The sequence below is a fragment of the Pygoscelis adeliae genome, unplaced genomic scaffold (assembly GCF_000699105.1).
Source record: "Pygoscelis adeliae isolate BGI_AS28 unplaced genomic scaffold, ASM69910v1 Scaffold24, whole genome shotgun sequence".
NCBI lineage: Eukaryota > Metazoa > Chordata > Aves > Sphenisciformes > Spheniscidae > Pygoscelis > Pygoscelis adeliae.
The window spans coordinates 4,185,567-4,197,168 of NW_008824806.1; the positions used below are offsets into that span (position 1 = coordinate 4,185,567).

Consider the following 11,602-nt stretch of genomic DNA (forward strand, 5'->3'; position numbering starts at 1 on the left):
TCCCTTTTCCAAAATCAGGATGTATAAACAGACTTTGTCTTCCTAGCTCCATGTTTTGGGCCAACAGCTCTGGACACTTTATAATTCTAGAAAAATTACTATTTCTGCTTCCATTCGCATAGCAAATTGCACATTCTATTCTGGTGGAACAGGTCGAGCAATTTATATTTCTCTTTCCATTTTTTCGTAACTGAAGGAAGGGGACCTTTTTCTGATGCTGATTTCTCTCATGTTCTAGACATCAGTAAAGGCTGCTGGTATCTCTTGTCCTATTAAGAGGATGTAAATCTTTAGTGAGAAACTTCGTGCTTTATGGAGACCTAGGCTTTTCTTCTGTATTCTTTTGTTTGGTTTTGTCAATCTGACAGATTTTACTGTCTGATTTGTTCTTTCAACAGCAGAAACTCACCTGACTTATGTCTGCATTCACCTTTATTGTTTCCTTACCACAAATTAAATTTAGTCAGGAGTTTCACAAACTTTTCTTTCAATGGCTGTGCCAGCTCACCTACTCTCCATCTTCTACTTACTGCCACACGCTCCTTTCTGTCTCCACTTCTAGGCATACATAAAAGGAATCTGTGCTTCTGTCTTTTATCATGGTTTATCTGTAAATGGGGCAGGTATCTTAACTTGGCTGTAGCTCTTTCTTCAGTGATGATCGACTTTAGACCTGCTTTTCTTGCTGCACGCCTATCAGTAGAAATGGCCTTAATTTAACATTAGCTTAAGACTTAAAATCCTTTCAAAAGCATAAGCCTATGCATTTCTACTTGGTTTTGAATGTTCTCTATCGGTTGTCAAGCCATTAGTGAGTAGTGTGCCTGCATCCATGTTTTTCCAAGCAGGTCTTATGTAGGTATTCTTATTCTTTGTTTTCACTTTGCAGCTCAGGGTAGAATATTTCTAAATTGTGGTCCTGCTAGGAATTAGAATAATAAGACTTTCATATTTCATATACAAAATACACGCATACATAAAAATCGAGAAGCTTAGGGAAATGAGTCTTTTCAGATGGATCTTGTCACAGGTTCCTATTATCTAAGGTGCTGATTCACAAATATGCAGAGATTGTATTTGATATTTTACTGACAGAGGCTTGCCCTCAAAGTTGTCTATTTCAAACTGTTGAAATCTTGATTATTTGCTTCAAATAATGGCTTATTTTGCTGTACCTGAAATGGAAGCCTAGCTGAAAAATTCTTGTCTAGAAGCTGTAAGAATGCCATATGATATTTTTCTTAATCCAAAAAAATATTCTCACTTAGATGATGCTCTTTTATCTATGTGTCATGTTTTCCACTTGGAATGGAGGCTAAATTTTGAAAAAAAAAGTACTTAAAGTTAGGTTTCAGTGTTTTTATTGGGGCACTTAGCATAAATTTCAAAACATTGAGTAACCATAATTTATTTTTAAAATTTAAGAAATTTATTTACAATGCAAGTAAAGTTTTAAGAGCTATACTTAAGGTTTCAATTCTTAAAACTGTGGTGGTTGTTGTTACCTGTCTTTCTAGTTTAAAGCTCTAGAGATGTGTGTTTGAAGAAATTCTTTTGCATATCATATTTGTTGCTGAGACACTTCATATTTATCAGTTTACTACTCACAGCTGTTTTTAAATTATATTTATGTAGTAGAAATCTCAGAAAAGGAAATGACTGACTTGCAAATTATTGTTTAACTTTCCTTAATTCAGAAGTCTGGTGGGTTATAAACCACCCAGGAACTGTCTTATCATATTTCTGAGGTGATCTCCCTCCATAACATAATTGCATTTGTAATGTCAAAAAACTGTTACAAATTAAAGGCTTGAGATTAATCCAGCACAAATGACAAGATTTACATAGCTGCATTCATCACAGTATTGAGATGGTGGCATTCTGTTTCCTCTGAGAACAGCCCGAACCAGCAAACGTAGTTCTGAACCTCCAAGCCTTATTGTACCTTGTTCAAACCCATTTTTAATTATGATTAGGTAGAATAAAAAAGCAAAAAACTGTTTCTGTTATAGTATGTTTCTAAGGCAAATGCAACAGTACTCATCTGCACAACAGGTGTTTAGGGTTTTTTTTATTTATTTGCATGCTACTAACTTCTAATAATGCATAGAAATCAGGTAGTTTTCTTTCATGGAACTGATGATCAGAGGCAGACTTGTTTCATGGCGGTGCCTAGAGGCTAAGAATTAATTATGTTCATCATGAAATTAATGATGCTTCCTTTCAACTGTTAGATTCTTAGCTGTTTTTTTGTTTCCGAGATCTCTGAAGACAGTATGCTATGAACAATTTGACATCATAGGACTATTTTTTTTAACAGGTTTAATACTATCATCACTAGAAAATTACACCCAAAAATTTTATCGCTTCTTCACATCCATTTCAGTGACAGCTTACATTAATATTTTGCTTCCTTGTTCTTTAAGAACCCTGTGCCTTCTGTGGACTGCTAAATAATCTGTATTACCACAAAACATAGTGATTCTTGTCAAAAAGATCACAGTTCTAAATAACTTTCTAAGTCAGGCTGCTTTAAATAATTATAACTTAAAAAGGGGACAGGAATGTTGTCTATATTAAAACTTGTCAACACGTGTTCAAATCTGTCCTGTATTTTGGGGAGTCATCAGGACTGAGCTCTGTACTTCCATGGCTGCGCAAGTCTGATTAATTTTTTTTTTATATACTTTTTTCAGTTCCCGATTTCTGCAATGAAGTTGCAATTTAAATCTTTTATGTGGCTTATGATCTGTTATGTTTAAGGGAGTGAGAACATTTTGTAGAGCTGACTGGTTTTGGGGAGAAAGTAATTTTATTTAACTGTGACTGCACTCTGAAACTGTTGTCATCTATTCCACTTGCCAAACTTTTACCTGAAAATGCATACGGTGTGCTGTTTGGTTTTACTGTTGTGCTGTGTTCTTTGAAGATGAATTAGTGACATAAAAGGTGCAACAAACATCCACTGCTGTATAATTTTGTCTCTGTGCAAGTTAAACGTAAAGCTTTAACAGTGTGTGGATATTTCAATATATAGCTTCACGAAATAGCGCTCAGCAAATTCCTAGTAGCCTCTTTCAGTTATCTTTCTCATATATTTCATATGTATTTCATTCCTATTTCCTTTCTTCTTCCCACCCTTTTTTTCCCCCCTCAAACCAAGAAAACATTTCTGAGTTAGTGTGAAGAGAAAAAGAAACTTTTCCCCTATAATTTCAGTCTGGGACTATGGCTGGTTCTGACTTCTTACCCTGTCTTTTTGTCTCCACTCAGTTGACCTCCTGTCTTGGTTCTGTCTTGTGTACTGTTTTATTTGTCTTAGTACTCCAGCTGTGTTAAACCCAGCTCTTATGTCTAATTTTTAAAAGACTCCCTGGATATTGCCTATCTCCCCAGCTTGCTTTGATCTAGTTGAGTATGCCATCTATTTCCAGGGCATTTCTTTCTCTCTCTCGGATTCCCAAATGGGATTCCATCCACTCAGCTGAAAAATATTATTTCTTACTACAACGAGAATCCATTTGATAAATAGAAATGAGATTTTAAAAAATTTATTTGTAGATTTTTTTGTTGTTGCATTTTGGAAAGGTGAGTTTAAATTTTAGAGACAATAAATCTGACTGTGCGTGCTTGGTTTACTTTAATTTCAATGTATGTTGTATTATCAAATCAATCTCTGTTGGAAAGCATGCTGAGGCTACTATAGTCATTGTAGATTTTAACCTAATATATTCCACTATTTCCTTTTCTGGGAAATGTTTGAGTAGTTTGTATAGAGAAAAATTTTTTATGCTGCTAAAGTTTCACTATTTCTACTCAGTATCTTTGAAACCTTTCTGTAAAAACCTCAAATCAGTGCTATATATCACAAATGCTCTTACGCTTTCCAAGCTGTCAATTTGCACCTCATTGATGGTGGTGTTTAACAAGTGCAGTTTGCAGAATTTTTGTCAGACAGGAGGGTAAAAAATAGTTTGACCTAGCTCTCAGCTAGTTGGGAGGTAGATGTTTTTATCTATGAAATAAGTGTTGCGAAAGATTTAGAGAAACATAACCCTACAGTGATACTTTCATAGTCATTTTACAGCACACAAACACACGACAGTTGATGGTAATCACTTTCTTTGATAGGAAATGCTGAGGAGTCACCTAACAGATAAGAAACATTTATCCCTATTCCTACTTTTTCTGCATGGCCTTGACATGTCGTAGACACAGATTAACTCAGCAAATGTATGGACTTGAGCTAGGTGGATTTTTTTTTAACTTTGTCATTTTCATACAACAGGTGTCAAATTCCTGTTTTTCCTGAAGAACACAGGTCCAAACTGCACAGAAAATAAGAAGCTCAAAGAATATTATTTTCTTTTTGTGCTTGGCAGCCTATCAACTTACACAGTATTGCTCTCATGTCCTCCTATTAAAAATCAGTATTTCTGTTATCATAACAATGATTTGGGTAAAACTAAAGAAAGAAACGCAAAATTTCACAAAGAAATACTTGTATTCAAGCAGTTTTAACTGGAAGTGTGGAAAAGAGCAAGGTTTTCTTCAGCTCTTAAGAGCATGGGAAGGCCCCTTGTTGCTTGCTTTAGTAGAAGGTTGAATTCAAAGACCTTTCTATTTAATTCCTTTTGCTTTAATGATAGGAGGAAATTTTTGTGGAGGGAGATGATCCTTTTAGGTCCTAGCAGGCCTGGAGACTTAACCACACACAGGGTTGTCTGCTTAGCCAGGGGAGACTAGATAGGACTTCAGAGTCCATCGGCATTATTTGGCTGCTATGATTTGTTAGAATAACATAGGCAATTGCCTCATTTTCCCAACGCTGTTGAAAGATAGTAAATTCAGAGATGATTCAGTAATGGTGATTTGGGAACTGAGAGTTGCAACACATGGGAAAAAAATCCTGGGGTCATCACTGACAGTTTTCTAGACCCATTGGTTTTGCGTGCAGCAGCATCCAAAGAAAGCCAAGAGCATGTGAGGGCATCTTCAGCTTGCATTGACAAAACAGCGTGTCCACATCCTTAGTGTGGTACCCAGCACCTCCTGCCTCTCCAGTAGTTCACATATGCCCACTTACAGAGCAGAGTCAAAAACCTTTGTAAGACTGAACACGCTCCTTATACAGAGCAGTGATATAGCGCAGTGATATAGCACATGCTAAAGGACTGCAGAAACACACAACTTAGCTCCCTGAGATACATTTTTTAAAAATTGCTATTGTTTCAGATCAAAAAGGTATAGTCTCATTTCCGTATACTTTTCTTTTAATTTTTACTTTCTAAGAAGAGACAAGAATGATCAGGATCAGTTATTGTATACTCTGAAGGATGAAATCTTTTAAATTAAGCAGGAAATATGTTACCAACACTTCAAGACTAGTTAGAGGACAAGGGCCGGTAGAGGGTAGTGTAATTAAAGATGAAGAAAAGCATCTGAATTTTCAAGAAATATCACTAGTTTAGCATACAAAGAATTTAAAAAAAAATAAAGGCTGTTGTCTTCTTTTTCACTGGGCTTTTAGTACTGTTGGCCTGTCTTCAAGTTCACTAGTGAAAGCAGAACTATTGAATATGCCATGGCTGGAATTTATGTTCCATGTTACAGAAGCACCTGTAGCTGACTTCCACAAATCACATGCACAGAAGCTGATTAACTGCATCAATCCCAAGTGAATAAAAACAAAACAGATTATAATTGCTGGAATAGTAAACAGATGACTTCAGAATTGGAAATTCTAACCTTTTTAGAGACCATTATATAAGATCAGTAAATGCCTGTTGTCTAAGAAGTTAAAGGGACCTCCATCCTCTTACTGGTGCAAGCATTGGTAGTAGAAAACTCCAGGAGGATGTAGAGTAGAGATACTCTACAGCCTAATTCCAAGCTCTACCGAAATAGGCTTCATGGCTTCTGGAAGCACCAGGCTGTAACCTGCAGTTCTTCCTGACAGGAGGGTTGCTGTATGACACATCTCTCTCTTTTGCTAGGAATGCTTAATGCACAGTGCACCTTTTGTAAGCAGAGCGGAATAAAGTGTAGAGTAGAATCTATTGATGGATCTGGCTGGAGAAATTCAACTGCTTCTATTTAATTTTACACCTTAATTACATTCTCTGCTTTAAAAATACTATTTAAATACACCATTTTTGTATCTTGTTACGTCAACAGCTAGAAAATAAATCACTACAGGTAAAAGAATGAAAAGTGAGATGAAAGACTAGGTTCTCCTTAGTTAACAAATATATTACTGCAGATCTCTAACCATATTATTTTCCACTTTATCAAGGTAAAATTTCCTAAAATACTTGAGCTTTTTATGTTGATGTTACTCATACTGGGGAACTGAAAAAAACATTAATTTCACATTTTTCTATTCCTGTTTTTATGCATTCTCTTAAAATGCCAAACTCTCGAGTTTCCTAGAGTTCTTCTGTAAGAGGTAAATTACTGCATGACAATTACCAGCGTATACTTCAGTTCTAGTTTTGCAAATTCAGTCCTGCCTTTTACACCTTGTACAGAAACCTGTATACAAACTAAAAGATAAAGAGAAGGACAGTCCCTCAGAGAGGGAAACCATTATAGTCGACTACTCAGAAAAAGTGCTGTTTGGTAGTATTATAGCACTCCGCGTTTTGATTTGTAGTCCAAGCAAATGGGAAGGAATTATGGTCACAATTACACCAAATCCTAGTATACGCTCTGCTAGCAGTGTTGTTTGGAAAACACACCGTAACGATTTAATACAATTCCTAGTTTATGTTCAGAAGTAACATGCCAAATCATTTGAGAAGCCTGAACCTTTAGCTTTTTCTGTCTGGCACTTGCCCAGCATTAAACAAGGTTCATATATCTACTGCTTTAAAGACAGTAGCAATACTGTTCTTTAAAGCACTTTGCAGGTATATACTACTTCATAGTTCGCAATTTCTTGATTCCTAGGGCATTTATGTTCCTTTCAGATAACAACAACAAAAAAAACCCCAAACAACAAACCCCAAACCAAAACAACATTTCAGCCCTATCTCTTCATTTAGTTGTTCATTATTGCTGTTCATTGCTAAGAGTTTAAGTTTTGCTACCTGGCCATGCCTGGAAAGCACATAAGCAGTAGGGGTGAGGAAAGCTGCAAGACTTCAGAAGTCAGCCCTAACACCATCTCATATGTACACTTAATCCCATGGTCATAAGAAAAGGCTTTGACTTTCCTCACAGCAAGTGAGGGCAAAGGTTCAAGTCTGAAGAGGTTGCAAATTCAAGAAAGTAACCTTGCTGACTAAAGTCTTCTCTGTCACCCACACCTGCACTCTCTATTTCCTACAGGAAGGAGAGGATCAGAGCAACAGGAGTGTGTGCAAACCAGAAAAGAATGAAGGAAAAGGGTACAAGGCAAAAACAAGCCAAAAGATAGAGGCAGAATAATAAGGACACAAGGAAATGCAGGACATGGGAGCAGTACCCCAGTTATGGAGGGTTAGGAACTAGGATTAGTAAATTAGAAATGCCTGTTTCACTACCATGTCAGAAAAGCACACAGCCTTCTAGACAGCTTGCATAAAAATGTAAAAGAATGAAAATTGTTTCAGATGGTCTGTGAAAAATAACAATGAATTGTCACTTTAGCTGTTACACAAGCTGTCTTCCCCTCTTGCCATGACGTAGGAAAAAGTTTAATCAAAAAGTCAGTCAATAGGATTTCAGTAACACAAGCTAATATGTTTTAGGTTATAGTCTTATAATTACTGAATGTCCTCAGCTAGACTGTTCACCCATGTGGGCACTACAGCAGATTCAATCCTTGATAATTTGCACCTCAGTCCTGTGGTGGACCTGGTTTCCTGAAATGCAGCAAGTAAGAGCCATTAAGATATATGCTTGCTACTTAAGCATCCCTTTGATAGAAGAAACTGTGTGCAGGTAGTTTATAGCATGATCATTACCTCCTACCCTTAATTACAATACATAGAACTTTTTTTTTTTTTATTTCAGTAATTAGAAATCTTTCCAACTTTGTATCATTCTTACAGTTCTTGAAATCTTTGAAAAGGATGGTGAGAAACAATGAATTGCACATAGGACACAGATCACTGCAGGAGGTAGGCAGTAAAAAAAAAAAAAAAAAATAGTAAGGATGAGAGGTTTGAAATTAGGATTTCCAAACTCTACCTTCTTGTCTTCTGAGTGTGCACAATTACAGTGCTTTATATATTAAGGAAGAAATTCTTCACTGTGAGGGTGGTGAGGCAGTGGAACAGGTTGCCCAGAGAGGTGGTAGATGGCCCATCCCTGGAAACATTCAAGGTGAGGTTGGACGGGGCTCTGAGCAAGCTGATCCAGTTGAAGATGTCCCTGCTCATTGCAGGGGGCTTGGACTAGATGACCTTTAGAGGTCCCTTCCAACCCAAACCGTTCTATGATTCTATTCTACGATTCTGTATGGCAACAATGAGAGTATGATTCAATCTGCACTTATGTCCTAGTCTACTTTGTGATCCCCACAAAGGGCTGGGTTTCTTTCCCTTCTTGTATTACTTATTTTCCTAGATTTGAAACAAAATAAACACTGTCTATATATTAGTCCTTTCGTGGCTGTACTAAATTAACAATGATGTCAGCCAAAAACCCAACCTCAAATTCTTGCCCAGTTCCTGCTCTATGTTCTTACAGTAGTCAGCTGGACACCATTTAAGAAAGGCCAGCCTGCAGAACACACCTCTTCCTGTGCAAAGCAATAGCGCTAGCAGGAGACTGACCTAGGACAGTCTCTGCGAATTAACAGGACCTCAGCTATTTCAACACAAACAAACAAGCCCAATCTATTTTTACGACATGGGGAGCACAGCACAGTCAGGTTCTGATCTCGGTGTTTCTGGAACATAGTGCAGTAAAACAACAAAAAACCTGCATATGCAACCTGCCACCACCTCATCTTGCCTCTTATCAGTTTGCTTGTTTGCAGGGGAAGAGGAAAGTGTACTAAACTTTTTCTCATTTTTTTCCCTCTCCCACCCCTGCTTCTTTTCTCACAGCACGCTACAAGTGAAAGTCTCGGAGCCGCAGAATTCAATAGACATGAACACAGAAAATGAACATTTGAAGTCCATAAAGATGTGCCTTAATCAGCCCACTGAGTGGAATCTGAGTTTTTCAGCAGCATCTCTCGCCAGCTGTAAAGTTTTTAACCAAAATCTCAAAACTGATGAGAACAAATAGATTGCAGCTGTTCTTGCACTATTATTTTGTACATTGTTCCTGATTTTTTTTCTGCTGAATATTAAGCATTTATTACATTGATCTTGAAATGATCTTGTGTGATTTGGCTTTATATTACTACTAGCATTATTCATTTTGATGTACTTTTTCTTTTTTTAAATATAAAGTTTCACATCTGACCATCATGAAATTCTTGCAGTACAAATTTATATCAGAATCAGATGTTCCCCTTTAATAGTATTGTGATTTTCTATGTTCTTTAAGTTTAATTATTATTCCCTGATTTTATTTTTGTGCACGAAAGTTAATATATTATGTAATTTGTGGCATAGGTCACCATGTAAAGATTTATGGTAATAACAATTCAAACAAATCTGTAACAGGTGGAGACCGACTACCTCGAAGCAAAGCAGTAAAAAGAAAAGGTAAATTATCTGAGGAGATCTCCTTCACAAACGGACTGAAATGTATCGAACAACCAGTTTGTTTCTGCAGTATGCTTTCATCTTCATTTATCTCGAGAACTTTTGTGTGACAGTGTTTAATGACCGTAATGTCTAAAAGAAAGGCCAAGCCTGCAGGAGAATCTCTTGAAAGATTGTCATTCAACGAATCTGTATCTGCACTTTTTGAGGTTTCTGCTAAATGGTCTTTCTTCCCCTTTTGTTTTTATGAATTTATGCCTGCCACCAATTAAAATGGATGTAAATGCTCTTCCTATTTCATTTTTTTTCTGTGTACTTTGGAAATTCAATGTAAACATCAAAATTCTAAACCCTGCTCAGAGGAGTAGTAAATGGTTGTAGCTGACTACTTTGTAGACATTCCATGCTTAGATCAGCTTTAGCAAGGTTCATGTACTTCATCAAAACTTTATTATTAATAGAGCTATAACAAAAGTGTTAGAATAAAACCATATGATATCTTTCTCTTTTCTAGAGTCATACGTTCAATAGCTAGAGTAGAGGTTTCTTAATTCAACTTCTTAAGAAGGTGCCTGTCCTTTACTTGCCAAGAACTAATTTTCCAGAAGGAAATTTCCTTAGAAGACACTGTATTTTATAAAACAAAGGTTTTAAGGATTCACTTAAAATTATCATCTTTCTTACTTAACAAAATGAAGATGCAGTTCTTCTTTACAGAGAGAGAGAATTAAACTTCCTGGGGAAGAGGCACTGAAGTTGACTTCAGTGGAGCCCCACCAAAGCACAAGGAACGGTAAGGCATCAGGGCTATCCGAGAAGGGACATAAACCAGTCTCACAAGCAGTGGAACTAATGCAGCCAGTATCTTGTTCGTGTGCCTGAAGGAGACGCCGTGGGGATTTTCTCATTTCCAAGACAGAGTAAATACCAGAACTCTTCTGTTACAGGCATGTCTTACCTCCAAGCAGCTGTCTGTTTCCATTAACTTTCATTAACAGTTGTGATCCCTTTCTGTCGTAGTGAGTTTCAATCAGCTGATGAGTTCAAAAGTTTTCAGGTGGGAATCAGATACAGGCATAACCCAAGCTCACTAACCACTTCTCTAAGTCACACAATAAGCAACAAAACTAGAAAAAGAAATGTTCTTGGCCCAGCACTTGCCCTTCATCTCCAGATAGCGACCAGCCAAAGGAGACTCTTGCCAAGAGAAAAATCTTTTAGTTTGTAGTCTGAAGAGACTGATTAGGTAAGCAAACAAAAACAATCACAAAACTGGTTTTAAGAAACAAAAGCTAGTGTAGGAATAAACATCTAATCATTTTAAGTTTGACAGCAAATGACCACTGCTATTTTATCATTATTTAATATGGAATCAAGTCTTCTAGTCTAGGTCTAGTTTGGCTCATGTGCTCTGGACACACTGTTGTGTTTAGCCAGCAAAAAGAGAGAGGATGCACAGTAACTGGTTCAGAGCAACAAAGAGGTTGCTTTTTTTTCAGTCAATTGGAATATTTTGGGGATTAAAATTTTATTCCTTAATTAAGCAGCCAGGAAGTTAGGTACTTTCAACCCATAGAATTAAAGTAAATAAAAATTAGCAACATTGTATTAGCTAGAAAGAGTAATGCATACTAAGTCCAGACTTTTCACTGCAGGTACTAAGATACTTCCACAGCTGGCTCCATATCACCTGTGGATGTACTCTATTGCTACCATATGTGACTTTCTCAGCAAGTCAGCTGCATACATTTAAACCTTGATTATTGCTAATAATCAGCTTTGAAAAACACAACACACATCTGATCATCCTACCCTGCAATTAAGCAGCCATCCCTCCTCAAAAGAGGAAGTGATTTTGTAAGAGCATACCAAATTTTCTATTGCATAGAAAACCCTTCCCTTGACAGGGAGGAGGGCAAGGGAAGAGCCCAGAGGGGCTGGAAATTACATGCCAG

General features: G+C 36.9%; 1 protein-coding gene across 1 annotated transcript in view; it reads left to right on the forward strand.

The window, feature by feature from the left end:
* Nucleotides 1-9,920, forward strand: part of LOC103916984 (putative uncharacterized protein ENSP00000382790) — a 21,348-nt gene extending 11,428 nt beyond the window's left edge. Inside the window, exon 2 of the mRNA XM_009324068.1 lies at nucleotides 9,039-9,920. Coding sequence (XP_009322343.1) covers nucleotides 9,039-9,052 — 14 coding nt within the window. The 3' untranslated portion in view covers nucleotides 9,053-9,920. The remainder of the gene's footprint in view (nucleotides 1-9,038) is intronic.
* The last annotated feature ends 1,682 nt before the right edge of the window (nucleotides 9,921-11,602 follow it).